Here is a 20,838-nt window from a genome sequence, read left to right on the forward strand (position 1 = left end):
TCAGTACAACAATCACTTCCGGCCCCTACAGGAAGTGCGGAAGCTGGGCGGAAGCCAGAGAGGACTGGAACCACCCTGCGGGATTCGGGAGGTGTAGAAACGCTCACCTCTAATATGGTGCTCGGGGTTCGCCTCTACAGCGCCCTGTACCCTTCCTGGGGTCCTGTCTGCCTCCTTCCTAGGTCCTTTGCCTCGTGTTCCGGAAATCCTGCCTCCTGCTGCACGATGCCCCAGCTCGGACTCCTACATGGGAGGGCCTGGGCTGTGCTGTTTGGCCAGCTCCGGCGGCCGCCCGGTGCTGTATGCATCGGGGCAGTCCATTCTCATAGCCAGGTGAGCCAGACTGAGATAGCTCTGGTCTGTCGGGGCAGGATCTCCAGGTCTGAAAGCATAGACTCGCGGCCTGTACTCCCGCGGCATTAACAGTCGGTTTTTTATTGAGTGCCCACCATGTACCGACACAGAGCTAAGGCCTTTTAGGATGCTTTGTCATTTAATCATCATAGCAATCTTGAGATGTTGGGGTTATTATTTCCGTTTTACAGTTGAGGAAACGGAGGCTCCAAGGTTAAATGACTTACCTATGGCTACATAGTAAGGGAGCATTTTAATATAGGTACACAGTCCCTTATCTGAACCTTTTAGGATCAAACACATTTAAATTTTTTTAAGCAAAATATATGAATATTCCCACTAAGTGAGATGACTAACTACCATAAGTAGAGTGAGTTCACATTAGAATTTACCTCAAAATTTTTAGTTTTCAGAGATTATGGATTCTTAGGAGGGGTTGTGGGCTTCAACTGCTGTCCTTTGGAGCACAGAATCTGCCACAGTATGAACTACTACACGCTCTATATTTCTGGAAGGGCATACAGCCTGCTGGTGATAATCAAAATCACAGATTCTGTTTTACCTTGGGAATGACACTATTGTGTTCCTAGTAGATGCTTTGTGCTATCATGAACAACAGAGCTCAGATCTTTTGTTATTTGCAGTCACAGCATCCTACCAATCGGCTTTTTTTTTTTTTTTTTTTTCAATCAGGAAATCCATTCCTTTTCATTCCACAGGCATGTTCTGTGTTCTTGGGCTGTTTCTCTTTTGTCTTCCAGTTACTTTTTCCCTATCTCCAAGCCTAATGACCATTGCTACCTTATTAACAATTCTTATTTTTCGCTCTTTGAGTAGGAACTGAGAACTGGAGATCATACTAATCCCTACTCCTATATGGTTAGTGGTGGTAGTCTTGGGTTGCTTTGTGCCTTCCTTGTTTTTTGCTGGTTAAAGTTTTTCATACTTTTAAAAACTCCAGTTATAGTGAGGAAGCTTGTTTGGTAAACATCTGATCCCATATGTATTACATATATATTGCAGATACAACTGGGTTTTTGGAAGTGGGCTGAGATTGGGATAGATGAAATAGTGTTCAGACTTCCTGTTGCTCAGGGCCAAAAGTATTTTCAGGTTGGTGGTACACAGGGCCAGAGATACCACAGGTTTGGCCAGTATTGAGAGGAGCCATATCTCACATTTTTTCTGCCAGGTTGCGGAGGCAGCGTTAGCAACCCAACTGAAACCACATCAAGAGAAATCAAATTTTATTATCAAGACCCCAAAGGTAATGTCCTTTGCCCCACCCTGTCCGTTAGAGTGCCTTGGAGTTCTGCCCTGTGCTTCTCTTCCTGACCACTTTTAATGTTCTTGTTTTTGTTTGTTTGTTTTGGCTGTGCCGCATGGCTTGCGGGATCTTAGTTCCCCGACCAGGGGTTGAACCCAGGCCCTTGGCAGTGAAAGCGCAGAGTCCTAACCACAGGACCCCCAGGGTATTCCCTATTTTTAATTTTTCACTATTTCACTAATTCTTCACTATTCTTGAGGTACTGGGTGGGGCTCATAGTCGTCTGAACTCAAAGAGATTTCAACTCCAGACCTTAGATTATAGATGTAGTTTAACTCTTTGTCTTAAATGGACTTGTCTTTGTCTTTGTTTTCACTCTGGCTCCTTTTGGTTTCTAGGGCACCAGAGATCTTAGTCCCCAGCAAATGGTTGTGAGGGAGAAAATTATTGATATGGTTGTTAGCTGCTTTAAACGTCATGGAGCAAAGGGGTTGGATACCCCGGCATTTGAGCTAAAGGTAAGAGGAGAAAAAAAGAGTGCAGGAACTCCATTTCTTTCCCAAAGGGCTTCTAACCTATGTTCTGGAGTCCTCCTTTTAACCGTGGCACTTTCTGTTTGACCCCTGCAGGAAATGCTTACTGAGAAGTATGGAGAGGACTCTGGGCTCATCTATGATCTGAAGGATCAGGGTGGAGAGCTGTTGTCCTTGCGCTATGACCTTACTGTATCCTTCTAAGTACGGGAGCCTGACTTACCTCTTTCCAAACCTAGAGGGCATTCTCTGATAACGGGACAGGAGTGACTCTGGGACCCTATAGGTTCACTGGCAGCAGCCTTTACTTCAAGTTTCTTCCAGAAGGCAATTCTGCCAGCAGAGCCTGGCCTGGAGCTCTGTCATTTAAGTTTATAGTGTGTCAGAATCCGTTGAGGAAGCTTGCAAAAATACAGATTTTTGACCTCTAGCCCCAGATTTTCTTAATTCTGTAGCTGGAGTGGTGTTCAGAAATCTTCATTTTAAATAGGTACCTGGATAATTAAGATGCAGGTGGTCCTTGAACACTTGAAGAAACATTGATATAGAAGTTGTAGGCAAATCCAGGTTCTGAAGCTTGACTCTTCTGAGACAGTTAAGAATTGATCTGAATGGGAGGGAATGGCCCAGACTTGAAGTTGTTGGGTCATTTCTATCTCTGCTTCCTGTGCTTTCTACCAAACTTGCAGGGATTCCTTCATTTGACACTATTCAATGTTTATTGATTGCTATGCCTTGGGGATAGTGGGAAAGGAGACAGAGAAAGTCCTTGTTCTAATCCTAGTGGATGAGATCCAATTGATAGAGGCCCAGTCCTCCCTAATGTCTTTCCACTGGGGCTAAGCTCTGGATGTAGTATTCTTCCTCCTTAACCTATTTATGTGAGGTCCCTTTTGCTCGTTATCTGGCCATGAATAAAGTGAAGAAGATGAAACGCTATCATGTTGGAAACGTGTGGCGGCGGGAGAGCCCAACCATAGTCCAAGGCCGCTACCGGGAGTTCTGCCAGTGTGTAAGTGACCTGATGGAGGCAGCATGGTTTGATAGTTCTGGGGACCACAACCTAGGAACTGGCTGCCCAGTAATTTTTTTCGCCTGTCTTTTTCTTTGCTGTAGGATTTTGACATTGCTGGTCAGTTTGACCCTATGATCCCTGATGCAGAGTGTTTGAAGATCATGTGTGAAATCCTTAGTGGGTTGCAGCTGGGGGATTTTCTCATTAAGGTGAGGCCAGAGCTGAGGACTGAGGGGAGAAGTCTGGATTTGGCCTAATGCTGTTTCAAAACATAGGTGACCCCAGCCATTAAGCCTGTAGCTCTAGGACTTTCTTAGTACAGGTGTTGCATTTTATATCTGTATCTATATAGTCATCCTGTGGAATTTCCTTTCTATCCCTTTTATGAGTCAGGCAAGTAGGGACTGCCATTGTTTTGAGGGAGAGGTCATTCATAAGCCATTTGGGTCACTTCCATTGAGTTCACAGGTCAATGACCGGCGGATTTTGGATGGGATATTTGCCGTCTGTGGTGTTCCTGAAAGCAAGTTCCATGCCATCTGCTCCTCGGTTGACAAACTAGACAAGGTAACAAAGAAGACATGCTTCAGTAGATCCTATCAGAGTTTCTGCCCTGCCTTCAAATCTATATATACCTTTAGAGGAAAATAAGGAGATGGTGGCTGGAAGTGAGCTATTTCTGGGAGGAAGGTAAGGAGACATTCTGAAACGAGACCTGAGTTTTGCTGTACAGTGGAGATTATGGCTGGATTTCCTAAGCTGCCTCTGACTTTGCTGAGTAGAATGTTAGCTACTCGTGACATACATAATGAATGAAATGAGATGTTCTTTTCCATTAAGAGAAAGAAGGATCTTGGGGCTAGGCTAATGTTTGGGTGTTTGTGCAGATGTCTTGGAAAGATGTGAGACATGAGATGGTGGCAAAGAAAGGCCTGGCTGCTGAAATAGCTGATCGAATTGGGGATTACGTCCAATGTCATGGTAAGAATCAGTGTTTTCAGAGGTACATGATAGAACCAGAGTGAGAGTGATAAGTGTATAACTTCTACCTCTGAAACAGCTCCTTTTCATAAATGTGCTAAGTTCCAGAGCCTGGTTTGAATTTAATAACCTTTTTACTTACTGTAACCAGTTATGTCTTCAGGTGTCAAAGATGGAGGCAGAGGAGGAGAATCTGGTCATATGTGATCAGGATCTTTTTTTTTTAAGAAAATGAGGAGGACTAGCTGGAGCATATTAGGGATAAATTTGGATGAAACACATCTGGGTGTATAACACAGACCGTATTTCTCCCCACATGTCTCTCCAGGAGGGGTATCCTTGGTGGAACAAATGTTCCAGGATCCCAGACTATCCCAGAACAAGCAGGCCCTAGAGGGCTTGGGAGACCTGAAGCTGCTATTTGAATACCTGACTTTATTTGGAATTGCTGAGAAGGTAAGCTGGGTAGGGAGTGGACCTCCTGCTGTGTCTAGGGCTCTCAGGGTCCTGAGTCTTGTCTAAGACTGACTCTAACCTTGTCCCCACAGATCTCCTTTGACCTGAGCCTGGCTCGGGGCCTGGACTACTATACAGGAGTGATCTATGAAGCAGTGCTGCTACAGACCCCAGCTCATGCTGAGGAGGAGCCACTGAATGTGGGCAGTGTGGCTGCTGGTGGGCGCTATGATGGGCTGGTGGGCATGTTTGACCCCAAAGGCCACAAGGTGCCGTGTGTGGGGCTCAGCATTGGAGTAGAGCGGATCTTCTCCATTGTGGAGCAGAGGATGAAGGTAGGTCCTTGGTAGGGTTAGAGTGGGGCTGCAGACCTTAAAAACTCTCATGTTTCTGGAGGTGCAGTTGGACTGTTTTTCTGATGATTGTTTTTGGTTTTTTTGAATTATTGGTGCAAAGGAAGTTTTTATTAGTTTTACTTTCTCTCTCTCTTTTACTAGACTTTTGGTGAGAATATACGGACCACAGAGACCCAAGTGTTTGTGGCCACACCTCAGAAGAACTTTCTCCAAGAACGGCTGAAGCTAATTGCAGAGCTTTGGGATGCTGGGATCAAGGTATAATGGAACTAATATCCAAAACATCTAGGTATATGTGGAATTCATGCACCAGGCCCACTTCTACCTTATGCCTAAGGTGGAACTCAAGATCTTTCTAGTCTTCACTAGTGTGTCTTCTTAGGGTATGAGGGCTAGCTACTTACTTATTTGGATATGCCTGCTCCTGAGGTTTGAGTGGTATGGTCACTTCTTTTTTTTTTTTTTTTAATATCTTTATTGGAGTATAATTGCTTTACAATGGTGTGTTAGTTTCTGCTTTATAACAAAATGAATCAGCTATACATATACATATATCCCCATATCTCCTCCCTCTTGCGTCTCCTTCCCACCCTCCCTATCCCACCCCTCTAGGTGGACGCAAAGCACCGAGCTGATCTCCCTGTGCTGCGAGGCTGCTTCCCACTAGCTATCTATTTTACTTTTGGTAGTATATATAAGTCCATGCCACTCTCTCACTTTGTCCCAGCTTACCCTTCCCCCTACCCACGTCCTCAAGTCCATTCTCTACGTCTGCATCTTTATTCCTGTCCTGCCCCTAGGTTCTTCAAAACCATTTTTTTTTCTTTTTTAGATTCTATATATATGTGTTAGCATACGGTATTTATTTTTCTCTTTCTGACTTACTTCACTCTGTATGACAGTCTCTAGGTCCATCCACCTCACCACAAATAACTCAAGTTCGTTTCTTTCTATGGCTGAGTAATATTCCATTGTATATATGTGCCACATCTTCTTTATCCATTCGTCCGTCGATGGACACTTAGGTTGCTTTGGTATAGTCACGTCTAAGTCCCCTATTCTTTTTTAAAAAATTAATTAATTAATTAATTTTTGGCTGCATTGGGTCTTTGTTGCTGTGCGCAGGCTTTCTCCAGTTGCGGCGAGTGGGGGCTACTCTTCATTGTGGTGCGCAGGCTTCTCATTGCAGTGGCTTCTCTTGTTGTGGAGCACAGGCTCTAGGCGTGCGGGCTTCAGTAAGTAGTTGTGGTACGTGGGCTCAGTAGTTGTGGCTCACGGGCTCTAGAGTGCAGGCTCAGTAGTTGTAGCGCACGGGCTTAGTTGCTCTGCGGCATGTGGGATCTTTCCAGACCAGGGCTCGAACCCGTGTCCCCTGCATTGGCAGGCGGATTCTAAACCACTGTGCCACCAGGGAAGTCCCTAAGTCTCCTATTCTTTCTTTACCCTTTTCAGGCAGAGCTGATGTATAAGAACAACCCTAAACTACTAACTCAACTGCACTACTGTGAGAACATGGGCATCCCACTGGTGGTCATTATTGGTGAGCAAGAACTGAAGGAAGGGGTCATCAAGCTCCGTTCAGTGGCCAGCAGGGAGGAGGTGAGTGGGGGCAGGCAGAAATAGGAGGGACCAAGTGTTTCTACCTTTCTTAGATTCTTTAAGAAATATATATCTTTTGGCTGAGAAAATATCTCCAGGGTTAATCATGATAGAGATGAATGAGCACCCACCCTAGGCAACCATTAGCCGATGACTGGTTGGGTGGGCAAAAGGACAAACGAAATCTCTATGGGTATTTCAAGACTAATGAACAAAATAGACATAGATCAGGTGTTTGAATCCCTTTAGTCCTGAGGGCATACATTCTCCAGGTCAGGCTGAAGCACATACTCCTCCCTGCTGGTTGCATAAGTAGTGGGAGCAGTTGCAGAGTTAAATGAGTCCAGAAAAGTAGTGGCTAAGGAACTAGTATCACTCTCTAGTTCGTCACATGAGAGTTCTGTTATGTTTCAGGTGGCCATTACACGGGAAAATCTTGTGGCTGAAATTCAGAAGCGACTGTCTGAGTCTTGATCCTTGCCTGAATGCCATCTGCTGCTCTTTGTAGAAAGGTTTCATCTAGGACTGACTTCCTGAGGGACTCCACAACTGCTGGCCAGGATGGGTGACAAGTGCCTCTGCATCCTTCATCCTTCCTGGGTACAGAATTGTAGAAGGCCCTGAGGACTCCTGGGCTAGTGTGAGCAGCTATTCTGCATGGGCGCAGATGGCTGGTATGTGAAAGAGACATGCTCTAACATCCGAGGCAGATGGCAGGTTTGAAATGCCATTGAATGCTGCCAACAGGTGCTGAGATGGTTGCTATGAGCAAGTCTCTGGGAAAGTCACCTCAGGTTGAGAGGATTCTGACCATTGAGATCAAAAGTCAAATACTTAGCCTTCCACTCTGGCTTCTGAGCCAGTTTCTGGGAAGTTTGTCCATAGCCTGCCCTTGGCCTGTCCAGGGAGTTTTTGGGAGACAGCAAAGAGTTGGGCAATGACTCTTTTCTGTTTTGTCTGAGGACAGAGATGCTATCCCAAGGGCATAGCAGTGCCCATATTGATGTGGCATCTCTCTAGCCCATCCATTGTTAATAATAGCAGGGTGAGGCTGTCTGTTTAATAATCTTGAATGTTGAACTTAATAAGTGACCTGACAAGATTGAGATGTGATCTTTTGAGATTTTGGAGACCATTACCTGTGCCAGAATCACTGCTCTGACTTCCATGTCCTGCCATGGAGGTGCCTGTTCTAGAAGTGGTTGTATAATATATTAAATAAAATATTAAATATAGTAGTTTGGGTAATTTGTTATCAAGGGATTGGTTTGCATAGGCCATGGAAAACGCTTGAGTGTACACTGGAGGATTCTGTGAGCTAGGAGTATCCTCCCTGGGGTGATGTTTCTGTATTCAGTGAAGGGAGCAGCCACAGTTCCCCTTCCCCCCAACTTGGACATACAGTCACGTCACTAAATCAATGTATAGTGAGATATCTGCTAGAGTTCTTTACCCTAGAGTGTTGCTGATGACCGACCTTCCCAAGTTGCATCATGTTGATTAAACTGTGCCCTATATATTGAATGACTAATGTTTCTCAGCTGAAGGAAAAACGAGTTAACCAAAGGTTGATAGCATTGCTTCAAGGTAAAGAGACAAGTTGGAAAAAGCGCCTTGCGTATGTGCGTTGGAAAGGCTGCAGCCTTTGCAAACAGTTCGGCGCTCTTGGGGCCATATCTTTAGTGCATACAGGTAAATGAAGCATCTAGAGCCCCTATTACGGCGCTTCAGCCTTAAAGAAGGTTTGGAAATTCTTGGCAGTGCACGCAAGTTGATTAGATTAGATAAAGAGAACTGATCCGAATCTCATTTTCCTCTTTGGTTAAAAAGACAAGTTTAATCTACGCTTGTTTTGAAAGCCACGGCAAAAACGTTTCCAGGCGCCCTTACTTCCGTGTAGCTTCATACTTTCCTTGCGCATGCGCTATTTCTTTGGAGCAGGGGCGGGGCCGACAAATCCTGTTTTAGAAGCCCTCCAGTGCTTAGCTCGTTTAGAACACGAGAGTCTAAGCTTATTGGAGGCAAGCTTGCTTTACGGCTCAAGGCCGCTTTTTACGGCATTTTCAGGCTTCCCATTCACTTCGCAGTGAAGATGGCGTCGGGCAGTGGGGTAGGTGTTGTGTGTGAGGAGGCTTGGGGTGGGGGGTAGGGGGTGGCTTCTCGGCGCCGAGTATTCTGCACCCGATTGACTTCCCGACACCTCCTCGCAAACTAATGGCCCCAGTTCAAGAGCTTCTTCGTAAGGCCCTGGCACAGGGTCAGTGGAATCGGGGAGGGCTCTGGTTGGGGTCCTGAGGCAACCTCAGCCTCCTGGTGCTGTCCGGAGAGGCTTCGCTCTCCCCAGGTCCCGGGGCCGCCTTGGCAGCGAGGACGCGCTTCCGTTTTTCCAGGAGTCGGACACGATTAGCGACGAATCTCAAGCGCTTTTTCCTCCCCTCAGACAAAAAACTTGGACTTTCGCCGAAAGTGGGACAAAGATGAATATGAGAAGCTCGCCGAGAAGAGGCTCACGGAAGAGAGAGAAAAGAAGGATGGTGGGTGCCTTCTCCATCAAGTGCTAAGTGCATTATAGAGGCGATGCAATGGTTGGAGAGTGGGTGGGGAGTTGAAATGCGCTGTCCTCCTTTCTTGTGTAACCTTTGGCAGAGCGTTGCCTCCCTGGTCCTCAGTTTCTTCAGGTATGAGAGAGAGGAGATGGACTGAAGTGCTTTTGAGGTGCTTTCCGGCTCTGTGATTCTGCTTCCTTGCCCTACCTTTGCTTGGCTTATTTCGTACTTTCCTCAAGTACAGAGAAGAGAATGGGATCCTTACTAGTGACAGAAGAAGGAGTATTTTGCTGCTATGTATTATTGCTTTTGAAGAGCAGCGGGGGACATGGTATTGTTTAACCTAGCGCTTAGTGCTGTTCTCTGTGCCTTATACAATGTGAGGGAGTTGGTGCTTCTCTCCTAGAGATTCCACTCTATAAAAAGAAACGTCTTATTTTCTCATCTGTTTTCAAACTGTACATTTTTCTTTTGCTTTACTTTTTTTAAAAAAAATAAATTTATTTATTTATTTGTTTTTATTTTTGACTGTGTTGGGTCTTCGTCGCTGTGCGCGGCTTTCTCTAGTTGTGGCGAGAGGGGTTACTCTTCGTTGCGGTGCACTGGCTTCTCATTGCAATGGCTTCTCTTGTTGCGGAGCAGCGGCTCTTAGGCGCGCCGGCTTCGGTAGTTGTGGCTTGCGGGCTCTAGAGCACAGCCTCAGTAGTTGTGGCGCACGGGCTCAGTAGTTGTGGCTTGCAGGCTCTAGAGTGCAGGCTCAGTAGTTGTGGCGCACGGGCCCAGCTGCTCCACGGCATGTGGGATCTTCCCAGGCCAGGGCTCGAACCCGTGTCCCCTGCATTGGCAGGTGGATTCTTAACCACTGCGCCACCAGGGAAGTCCTCTTCTGCTTTACTTCTACACCACGTTGCATAATCTAACTCTTTTGGTTTTTATGTAACTTGTACAATAGTACTTGACATATAACAGATATTTCCTAAATGTTGGTCCCCCTTTAAAGTTTTCCCAGCTTTCAGAAGATTCCTTTCTGTTTTATGCTTGGGATATCTGTTTGGAAGCACTATTGAGTGGTCTTACTCTTCTTTTAAAAGGTTGCTTTTTGTGAAAATTCAGAACTCCTCCCTTCAATTCAGTTAATTCATGAATAAAAAACATTGCTTTTAGACTCGTCGGCTTTGAAGTGGAGGAAAGATATAGAGAGTTAAAGATTGCTTGTCATTTTTTCTGTGTTGAGCTTCTCCTTAGCTGCTGCTAGAAGTGACTGTTGTGTCCCTTGCTTCAGGTTTCAAAAAGACATGAAAATAAACCTCAGGATTTTGGATTTCATGCGTTTCTTTTCCTTTCTGGTTAAGGAACTCTAATAATGAAGGGACTTCCTTCCCCATTATATTTCAGGAAAACCAGTGCAGCCAGTCAAGCGAGAGCTTCTCCGGCATAGGGACTACAAGGTGGACCTGGAATCCAAACTTGGGAAGACAATCGTCATTACCAAGACCACCCCACAGTCTGAGATGGGAGGGTGAGTGGCTTTTCGTCTTTCTCTGCAGCCAGGAGTAAGTCTAATAAACTGCGTTGGTTTTAGGAAGTGTTGAGCAGGGTACCTGGCCCTAGAATAACAACCTTGTTTCCTGTAATTCCATCCATTGTCCTCCAAGGTCTCAAGTTAACATAATAGTGTCTCTAAGAGGGGTCACTCTGTAGGCTTCTTCATATTAGCTCTGTAACTACTTCTTAATATCTTAAAAGGGATTATTTGTTCTCCTGCCAGAGGAAGAAATGAAGAAAAGGACTACTGAGGAGATTTCTAGGGGAGAAGTTAGGTAAAGCTAGAATGGAGCCCAGGTGCTGTTGATGGTGAATAAAGGGGGTTGAGGTTCCAGACTGGCTGCAAAGCTTGTAGCTGTTATGGATTTCCTGGTTGTGCACCTTCCTCCTAGACCAAGACTATAACCTGTAGGAAGAAGGGTCCCACAAGAACTCTTCATCTTTTTGCTCACCACTACCTCTCTGTCCAGTTAGGTTTTCCAGCAGGAGCATAACACAGATAACAATGAGTGACACTTTTCTGAGCTGCTTCTCTGAGTAAATCCACTGTTGTCCTTCCTCTTTGTGTTAGTTATCTATTGCTATTTAAATTAATACATTAAGCCAGTATTTAGCAGCATAAAACAATAGATAGCTCACAGTATCTGTGGGTAAGTAATCTGGGAAAGGTTTACCTAGGTGGTTCTGGCTCAGTGTCTCTCACAAAGCTGTCATCAAGGTGTCTGCTGGGTCTGCATTCATCTGAGGTATAAGTGGGGCTGGAGGATCTGCTTCCAAGCTCTGTCACGTGGCTGTGGTTTGGAGACCTCAGTTCTATGCTCCATGGGCCGTTCCATAGTGCTGCTCACAGCAAAGCAAGTGGCTTCCCCAGGGCACGTGATCAGACTCGTGAACAGACTAAGACAGAATCCATGTTTTTTAATAACCTAATCTTGGAAGTGACATAGCATCACCTTTGATATATTCTATTGATCACACAGACTAACGCTGGTGCAAATTGGGAAGGGCCTATATAGGGTAGGAATACCAGGAGAGTGGGATCATTGTGGGGGCCATCTTGGAGGTTGGCAGCGACACTCTTCCAAGAGCTAAGGCTTTGTGGAAATGAGAATGCTTCTTCTAAAAAGAAATTTTACCTAAAAATAATGAGTTTTTTGGTTGAAAACGATAAAATCCTTACAACCAGATTTGACCCTAGTGCTATTTCTTTGTTTTCTAGATACTATTGCAATGTCTGTGACTGTGTGGTGAAAGACTCCATCAACTTCCTGGATCACATTAACGGAAAGAAACGTAAGGCTTGGAGGTAGTTTGCGATTGGGGCTGGATTTGAGTTTTGGAGGTGGGGTGCGGGAAAGGGTAGTTTCTATTGGGCCTCTTTTTTAATGTCTGGGGAATTCTCTAGTTGCTTCAGCATAGGTTATTCTTTACTTCATTATTTAATGTTTCTGGAGTCCATGAGGTGAGTATCTGTTCTAAGCTCTCAACAAGCCCAAACCATGGTCTTCTCCAGGGCCCAGCTGTCCCCACTGGTGTGCATCTGCTCAGTAAGGGTAGTTGAAAGCTGTGTATATCTTGTTATCTGGGGCTGCTGCCAGGGAAGGTTTTTTTAGCCCTAATTATTTTTACTGTGTGTTTTATGAGTCTGTTTTTTGTTTTTTTTTTAATGTCAGGAAAAGACTTTTTGAGGGGCTTAGGATGTCTTAACAACCTTACCTTCTTCACTGTTGACCCTACCCAGATCAGCGAAACCTGGGCATGTCTATGCGTGTGGAACGTTCCACTTTGGATCAGGTGAAGAAACGTTTTGAAGTCAACAAGAAGAAGATGGAAGAGAAGCAGAAGGATTATGATTTTGAGGAAAGGATGAAGGAACTCAGAGAAGAGGTAGGCTCTCTTCCTCATTCCACTCCCATCCCCAGAGGAGAGTTGTATCTCCTGAATTTCTGTACGTTAAGGGGAACATTTATTGCCCTTGTTTGGGACTCTCATAATCTGAAGGAAATGGCTCTAAACCTATCCTTTTTTTCTGGACTCTCTGGGCCATACTTTTTTTTTTTTTTTTTTTACTATAGGAGTGATTAATTAAATGCACCTAGTCCCCAGCAGGCCCGTGGAACCAGGCTGACTGGGTCAGAATTCTTTTTCCTTCACATACTGGTTGTGAATCTTGGACAAGCTATATAACCTCTTTGTGCCTCTGTTTCCCCATATTCAAGATCTTAGTATATAATATACATAAAGCACTTAGACCAGTTCCTGGCTTGTACTATATGCCCCAGAATGTTAGTTCCTATTATGTGGCTTTACTCCCATCACCTTGTTAAGAACTAGAGATGAACTAGGATTGAGAAATGCTCTCCATAGGCTAAAACTTCTCTTTCTTGTCCCTTATGATCTTTACTGTGGCTTTTCCTCTGCTCTTGAAATTTTACTTGTCTTTAATTATTTTATTCTAAAGATAGAAAGGAAGCTCACCTATCTCTTTCAGCATTTGGCTTACGAGTCTGAACTGATTCTGAGTGATTTCCCTTCTAGGAGGAAAAGGCCAAAGCCTACAAGAAAGAGAAACAGAAGGAGAAGAAAAGGAGGGCTGAGGAGGACTTGACATTTGAGGAGGATGATGAGATGGCAGCTGTGATGGGCTTCTCTGGCTTTGGTTCCACCAAGAAGAGTTACTGAGGCTTTCTATGCTTGGCTTTTTGCCAGGCCTAACTTTGTGTGTGTGGGCGTCATCTTTTGGGAGGTACTGGGGAAAGTCCTTAAGAGTGGCAATGGGGAGGGCTAGAGGGTGGGTGTTTGTGGTTTCCCTCTACCTTGGGAGAGAGCACAGGACGCAAAGGAATGTGCTGTGGCATGTTCCTTCAGCCTCAGTATTTCACTGGAGACAGAGGACCTCTGATCATCTGAGTTCCCAATAAAGAAAAACCACCTCTTCTGAGGCTGCTTTCCCGAAACTCCCCTTGCATCTTTCCCTCTTCATCTGTCCATCTCATCTGAGCATCCTACATTTACCCTGTGTTCTGCCTTTGTTTTAATTTTTACTCTTGCTTAGCCTACAGCAGAAGGGTTCTCTGGGTCCCCAGTTTCCAGTTGATAGCATATCCTTGACTGGCCCCTCCTTTTGCCATTCTCCCCCAGTCCCGCCCCGTGGTTCTCCGGCCACCTGTGCATGCATGTGTACTTCTGCCTGGGTCATTGGTATGTGCGGATGCGTGTGCATGAAACTGTCACATAGAGGGAGCCTAAGCTAGAGCCTCAGGAGCATTGCTGCCTTGGGGCCTGGTGTTCTCAGCTTCCTCAGAGCATGTAACAGGAAATTAAATGGGATGAGTGTTTGGTGTGGTTTTTGTCTGGTGAGTTTTTTAACCTTTGTTCTTCATATGTAAACTGTTCAGCTTTTCCTATTTGTTTCATTTTATTGAGGATTACTCTGTTTTTGTCTTCCTTGTAAGCAGGCTCTTGGAAGAACCTGTTTGATGCAAAAAAGAAAAAGGAGAAAACCTCATATGGGAGCCCTTGGGTCTCAGAGGCTGTTCAACATGTATAATAAATAGCATTGACTGGGCCTATTTCACATTTGGTGGGAACATCCCATATTCTTCCCTGTGTATTGTTTTTTCTTCCCCATACTTATTCTTCTCCCTTCATTTGAGCCCTGTCACTTTTTTTCTAGGTGCCTTCAACACGAGTTATACTTTACTCTGATGTGATCTGTGTCTGGAGGAGTTTGAATATAACTTTTCCTGTAATTTTAGCCTCCTTTGATCTTCTGTTTCTGGAACAGCAGAGCTCAGGGTTGAAAACTTAGTGTTTTCCTAACTCTCCGCAGTTAGGCTAGGCACAGGGTTACTCGGTGTTTGCACTGTTGACATATTGGGCTGGGTAATTCTTTGTTGTGGAGGCTCCCTTGTGCATTGTAGGGTGTCTAGAGTATCTCTAGCCTCTACTCACTAGTTGCCAATAGCACCTTCTCCCCAAGTTATGACAATGAAAGATGTCTGTGTCCCTGGAGGGGGGGCGGGGCATAATTCCTCCCCCCCAGCCCCACTGAGAACTATTGAGAAGCTGCCTTGCCTCAAGTTGGGTCTAACTTGAGAATTAGATGGTACAGACTGGCTAACTAAAGCAAAAACAACTTTGATGTTCCCTAGATCAGGTACTGTGCCAGGCCCCAGGGATGCAGACAGAAAAAAAAAGTCAGTTCCTTAAAGTAAAAAAACAAATGGTAGTTACACAAGCTTCAAGCAGGTGAATTCTATAACAACTTTAGTTGCTTCTGTTCCTTGAAAAGTGGGCTCTGCTTGGGCTAACAAGGCTGCTACCATATGGCTTGTTGACATTTTCTGCCTTATCTAGCCCTTTGGACACCTTTATGTAGCATCTGAACCACTTGTGGGTCCCCCAAAGCACCATACTCTTTCCTTTGGCCTTTTGTGCAGAATTCCCTTGCTGTCAGGCATCTCTTTTGCTGACTCTTCTTTTTTTGGGGGCGGGGTGGGGTGGGTGGGCAGCGTGCTGTGCGGCTTGTGGGATCTTAGTTCCCTGACCAGGGATCAAACCTGAGCCCTCAGCAGTGAAAGCGCAGAGTCCTAACCACTGGACCACCAGGAATTCCCTGCCTAATTTTATTTCTGATGCTGTATCTTGCCAATGGAAACACTGAATGTGTCTTTATCTACTGGTGCAAGGACTGGCTCAAAATTTCTCGTACAATATTCGTTGGCCAGCTGTGGACATATTAGTTGGTGCTTTCCTTGGCAGGATTATCTGTTCTACAGGTCCTTGGGTAAGAATCTACCCCAGTCAGCTGGGTCCTTTTGTTCCCCCTGTCAGGGCAGGCTAGAGAATGTCTTAATGAGCTGAGTTCTTTCCGTGGTTCAGTATTCATTCTTCAGGCAGCTAATTCAACTTGGCTTCAAGCGATTTCCCTCTTTTTGGTACCGGTGGAACCTGACTTCTGGTCACCTCTACTAAAAGCAATTCTGAAGTCCATTTTCTCTAAATTCTCTTGGGACTGGCAAGTGGTTTGAGTTTCCAAGGGGTCTGTCTAGGTCATGGCTGTTTGGAGGGGTTCAAGCTGGTGACTTAAAAAAAGCGGGGGGAGGAAGGAGAAGGGATGGAAATTTAGGAACCCAGAGCAATCCTAGAGAACTCCAAACTCTGGAAGAGAAGCTTTATTGATGTTTGTGGTCTTTCTAAAAATCCAAGGAAATTTTGCATTCTGGTTGAGTCATATGCCTGTGACCGGTCTACATGAGTTCGTTCATTCAGTGAGTGCTGAGATGCTGAACATGTTCTAGGCCCTGGTAGTATCTTCTGGGATAAGGCAACAAGGCCCCAAGTGTCATGGAATTTACATTCTGGTGGAATTGCCAATTAAAGTATTTAGGGAACAAAAAATCTGTATGGCTTCAGATGATTTTGTGACTTCAGGTGCTCCAGGGCCTCTCACATCTCTCCCATAACCTCCAAAAATTTAAATGTGAAGTCTTTAATTCAGCAATTCTACTCATATAAGTATGTGTCCTAAAAACAGACTTGCTTACGTGTACACACGCATACAAGGATGTTTACTGCAGCTATGTTTATAACAGACATTTAAAATAAAACCGGTACATTTATATTTGAGTATAATTCAGCCATTACAATATATATGAATTAGATCTAGTGTATGTACTGACAAGATCTCCAACACATTCTGTTAAGTGTAACAGAACAATACCCAACAACCCAATCCCCAATAAGCCCACCCTTCACCCCCGCCAGTCAAAACTATGTTGTGTGTACAGTTAAATCCGTAGATTGAGGAAAAAAACTGGAGGGGTACACTCTGAAATCGTAGTCATGGTTAACTGGAGAAAAGTAGGAATTGTGGCTGTTTACAGTATACATGCAATGAATAGGGTGTTTTTGTGCAGTTTAGAATAATTTTTTAAAAATAGTAACAGAAGGAGTGACACTATATGACACCTGGGAACTGTATAACACCTGGGAGAGGAGCTGTGGGGTTTAGCTGCAAAGTTCCAAGATAAGGCCTGATGTAACAATTAGCAGCTTGTAAAGATTCCACTGTCCTGACTCAAGGCACTATGAAAGCTGTTTAGATCACAGAGTGAGCGGCCCTGTGTTGTTGTCGGGGGAGCGTAGAGGCTGGACCAGAAGTCCAGAGACTGTGGTGGACCTGGTGACTGCCGCGGACCTGGTGACTGCCGCGTGGTAGGAGGGAATAAGCCCGGAAGCAACTGCGGAAGAGCTCACTAAGAGGTAGGGGAGACCTGGGTCCTTCTCACTGCTCTGTGTCCGCAGATGGGCACTCCGAGTGTCTGGATTGGGGGTGGGGGAGCACGCAAAATCAGCCTGGATCGTATCTACTCTGATTAGTTTGTTGTGACGCAACCCTTTCTCAACAGTCAAGGGGATATAATCCAGAGTTCTGACTCGGGCTGGCTATAGCTCAGCGGTTCCTTCGACTGCATTGTGATTCAACCGCTCTCCCCAGAGTGGTTCGAGGCCCGCGGGCGCTCTCCAGCCCTTTTGCCACTGTCCCAGCCGTCTTCATTTTCCCATTAATCCCTTTTGCTGTCCCAGCCTTCTTCATTTTCCCATTAATCCCTTTTGCTGTCCCAGCCTTCTTCATTTTCCCATTAATCCCTTTTGCTGTCCCAGCCTTCTTCATTTTCCCAGTGATCCCGCTTTGAGAAAGCATTTTGAGACTCCTCCCCTGACGAGAGCACCAAAGCGACCAGGTTTCCAGCGGGTGTTCAGCTCCCATTCGACTAGGAACCAGGGTTCCTTGGAGAAATGGCTGGTGCTAGGACGGGGGCAGGAAATACAGAGATGAACCCAGAGCATCTTGGATTCACCTAGTAGTTCCAGGAAGTAAGGAAGTGCTAAAAAACAACCTCCCCCCCCCCAAAAAAAAAACCACCCCACTTACTTTTAAAATTACTTTTGATGTTAAGTAATGTTTGCGTTTTTGTTCCAATGGTTATCAGTTATACTTGTATTTTTTCTAAGTCCTCAAATAACTTTTCCATAGGTGGGCTGTATTATTTCGTTTGTCAGCTCTATCTTGACTCGCTCCTATTACTTATATAACGATCAATTATTTTATTCCATTTTTCCCTTTCTCTCCTCCCTTCCAGTTTGAGTCATATTGTTTTTAGAAAACAATTTGCATACTCTTTTCCCAGCCTTGTCACCACCTTTATTTTACTTGCAGATCTACAACTTATTAGTATATTTAATACTCACCATCATGATGAGTATTAGTTGGATGAAACTCATTCTCTAGTAAATTCCTCAAACGAGGCTCCTGAATACAGTATTCTGAGTTCTTGCATATTTAATACTGATTTTCTATAGCCTTGGTACTTAAAGGACAGATTGGCTGGATATAAAATCTTGGTTCTCATTTCTTTTCTTTTCCTTCCTAAATGACTTGGTCGTTTTGCCTGAGGCCCAGAGGATTTTTTTCTTTCAAATCTAATTGATTTTCTAAGATATCTCACAGTTGACCATTCCATATCAGTTTTCTTTGGTCCTTGGGAGACCCTTTCAATGTGTAGATTGAAGTTTTATTTCCAGGAAGTTTTCTTGAATATTACATCTGTTTCATTATTTTGTTTTTCTTCTACAGGGACTGTAATATATGCTGGATCTTCTTTGCCTCTCTATCTAGCACTTTCTCTCTGATCCTTCTTACTGATTTCTTGATTTTATTTTTATTTTCTTGGCTGTTTTAATTCCTTCCGTCAAAACCAGTTATTGTATTTTAAGTAAAATCTCTTCCCCTTGGACATCTTATAATTTAGTCTTTTTTTTTTTTCCTGAGGTGATTTTTCTTTTTGATCAGTTTCTTTTGATTTTAACTAACTCTTGTCTTATATCTTTTTGTTTTTTGTCCATTTTTGTTCTGAGTTATTTTTCTGATTCACAGTATTTTTTCATATCACCAAATGACTGTTTAAGGTTATTTAAATCAGGTTGGAGTTTTCTTGTCTCATGGTTAGTTTTGAAAAAAAAATATATTCTCTTTTTTTGTTGTCTTTATATAATATTATACCTACTACTTTCTGTTCATTTTGAAATGTCTACTTTCCAGTTTCAGCAATTGCAAATGAGGCAGGCAGTTGGGTGTTTTATCAGGTTTCTTAGTTTGAGAGTGCCCTCTTCTGTTGGTAGAATGGAGTGCATTTTTTCCAAATAGAAGGCACTTTTTTGGGAGTGGAGCCCAGGTTGATGTGTCTTCTGATTTTGTGACTCTCTTTCATTTCTCTGGTAGTCTTCATCTTCACTCCTTGTTTCCTTCTTTCTCTTCACCATCAGGCCCTCAAGGGATACCTGCCCTTCAAATCATCTCTTTCCTCTGGACAAGATGCCTTTCAAAGATTTCCATTTCCAGTCTCATTTTCAAGAATTTCTTTTAGAGTCCTCAATTCCTTTCATCCACCAGGTCTCAGACCTATTGTCAGCATTTCTCCACTCAAGCTGGGACTCTTTCTGGTGGTGACTTTATCTGTCTTCCACCATTGGTAGGATTCTGCTGCTCTCTAATCTTCTTTACCATCTTGGCCTCTCTTCAGTAGCATGGCTTTGTAACCGGATCTGCTGATTTAGGTTGTATAGTTACCAGTTTATATATAAAATGAAGTTTATAATATTCTCTGTCTCCAAATTATGCTGCAGTCATAGGTGGTTTTGTTTGTTTGGGTTTTTTTTGCTGCACCAAATGGCTTACCGGAAACCCTAGTTCCCCAACCAGGGATTGAACCCAGCCCCCGGCAGTGAAAGCACCGAGTTCTAACCACTGGACCACCAGGGAATTCCCTAGCTTTCCTTTTTGTTCATTTGTTTGTTTTTAGGATGGGTGGAGAGATTCAAATTTAGGTGGCTGGCATTCTGCAGGAACCTGGAAGCCAGCTCATTTTTTCCTTAAACATTTTTTTCCTTCCAGTTTTATTGTGATATAATGGATATAGAGCACTGTATAAGGTTAAGGTGTACAGCATAATGATTTGACCTATGTACATCATGAAATGATTAGCACAATAAGTTTAGTGAACTTCTACATCTCATATAGATACAAAAATAAAAGAAAAGGGAAAAAAAAAGAAAAGGGAAACATTTTTTTCCTTGTGATGAGAACTATTAGGATTTACTCTCTTAGCAACTTTTATGTATAACATAAAGCAGTGTTAACTATATTTAACATGTTGTACATTACATCCCTAGTACTTATTTGTGTTATAACTGGAAGTTTGTGCTTTTGACTACCTTCATCCAATTCCCCTCACTCCACCCCTGCCTCTGGTAACTACAAACCTGACCTCTTTTTCTATGAGTTTTGTTTGTTTTTGAAGTATAATTGACCTACAACACTATTTTATTTCCTGGCGCACAACATAGTGATTCAACATTTCTGTACATTACAGAAATGGTGGTTCTGTACACCACCACCATAAGTCTAGTTACCATCTGTCATTATACAAAGATATTATATTATTATTGACTATATTCCCCACACTAAACATTTCATACCCGTGACTCATTCATTTTGTAACTAGAAGTTTCTACCTCTTAATCTCACTAACCTATTTCCCTCATCCCCCTGCCCCACTCCCTTCTGGCAACCAGCTGTTTGTTCTCTGTATCTATGACTCTGTTTCTGTTTTGCTGTGTTTGTTCATTTGTTTTGCTTTTTAGATTCCACTTATAAATGAAATCATAGGTATTTATCTTTTTCTGTCTGACTTGTTTCACTTAGCATAGTACCCTCTAGATCCATCCATATTGTCACAAATGGCAAGATTTCATTCTTTTTATGGCTAGTAATACTCCTTTGTATATGTATATGTGTGTATATATATATATATATATATATATATCTCCACATCTTTTTGTCCATCTATCAATGGGCTCTTAGGTTGCTTCCATATCTTGGCTATTGTAAATAATGCTGCAGTGAACATAGGGGTGCATATATCTTTTTGAATTGGTAGGGTTTTGTTTTTTTTTTTTGATAAATACCCAGGAATGGAATTGCTGGATCATATGGTAGTTCTGTTTTTAATTTTTTGAGGAACCTCCATACTATCTTCCATAGTGGCTGCACCAGTTTACATTCCAACCAGTAGTGCCCCAAAGTTCCCTTTTCTCCATATCCTCACCAGTATTTGTTTCC

At 43.7% G+C, this 20,838-nt stretch overlaps 2 protein-coding genes across 4 annotated transcripts; both read left to right on the top strand.

Moving 5' to 3' along the window:
- Positions 1-41: 41 nt before the first annotated feature.
- Positions 42-7,796, top strand: LOC137759604 (histidine--tRNA ligase, mitochondrial). Of its 3 annotated transcripts, none has more exons than XM_068536028.1 (13): positions 42-333; positions 1,547-1,621; positions 2,020-2,139; positions 2,251-2,346; positions 3,041-3,166; positions 3,271-3,378; positions 3,638-3,736; positions 4,057-4,150; positions 4,479-4,606; positions 4,699-4,941; positions 5,104-5,220; positions 6,415-6,561; positions 6,976-7,796. In XM_068536028.1, the coding sequence occupies exons 1-13, from the start codon at positions 115-117 to the stop codon at positions 7,033-7,035; spliced, it is 1,632 nt and encodes a 543-aa protein (XP_068392129.1). In that variant the 5' UTR covers positions 42-114; the 3' UTR covers positions 7,036-7,796. The 3 variants fall into 3 exon arrangements, with proteins under 3 accessions (XP_068392129.1, XP_068392131.1, XP_068392130.1); XM_068536030.1 differs by having other exon boundaries at positions 6,415-6,502; XM_068536029.1 differs by lacking the exon at positions 1,547-1,621.
- A 773-nt stretch (positions 7,797-8,569) lies between these two features.
- Positions 8,570-14,404, top strand: ZMAT2 (zinc finger matrin-type 2). Its single transcript, XM_068536034.1, has 6 exons — positions 8,570-8,671; positions 9,002-9,095; positions 10,503-10,626; positions 11,872-11,945; positions 12,394-12,539; positions 13,191-14,404. The coding sequence occupies exons 1-6, from the start codon at positions 8,654-8,656 to the stop codon at positions 13,332-13,334; spliced, it is 600 nt and encodes a 199-aa protein (XP_068392135.1). The 5' UTR covers positions 8,570-8,653; the 3' UTR covers positions 13,335-14,404.
- Positions 14,405-20,838: the final 6,434 nt, after the last annotated feature.

Source organism: Eschrichtius robustus, chromosome 2, assembly GCF_028021215.1.
Source record: "Eschrichtius robustus isolate mEscRob2 chromosome 2, mEscRob2.pri, whole genome shotgun sequence".
In the NCBI taxonomy this organism is placed as follows: Eukaryota; Metazoa; Chordata; class Mammalia; order Artiodactyla; family Eschrichtiidae; genus Eschrichtius; species Eschrichtius robustus.

What these genes read in the sequence shown, in the direction of transcription:
- ZMAT2 (XM_068536034.1), top strand. An exon ending in TCACATTAACGGAAAGAAAC is followed by an intron (nt 11,946 to 12,393) that starts GTAAGGCTTGGA and finishes GACCCTACCCAG; the next exon opens with ATCAGCGAAACCTGGGCATG. An exon ending in TGAAGGAACTCAGAGAAGAG is followed by an intron (nt 12,540 to 13,190) that starts GTAGGCTCTCTT and finishes TTTCCCTTCTAG; the next exon opens with GAGGAAAAGGCCAAAGCCTA.
- LOC137759604 (XM_068536028.1), top strand. Translation starts at nt 115, where the DNA reads ATGGTGCTCGGGGTTCGCCTCTACAGCGCCCTGTACCCTTCCTGGGGT. An exon ending in CCCCGGCATTTGAGCTAAAG is followed by an intron (nt 2,140 to 2,250) that starts GTAAGAGGAGAA and finishes TGACCCCTGCAG; the next exon opens with GAAATGCTTACTGAGAAGTA. An exon ending in TTGTGGAGCAGAGGATGAAG is followed by an intron (nt 4,942 to 5,103) that starts GTAGGTCCTTGG and finishes CTCTTTTACTAG; the next exon opens with ACTTTTGGTGAGAATATACG.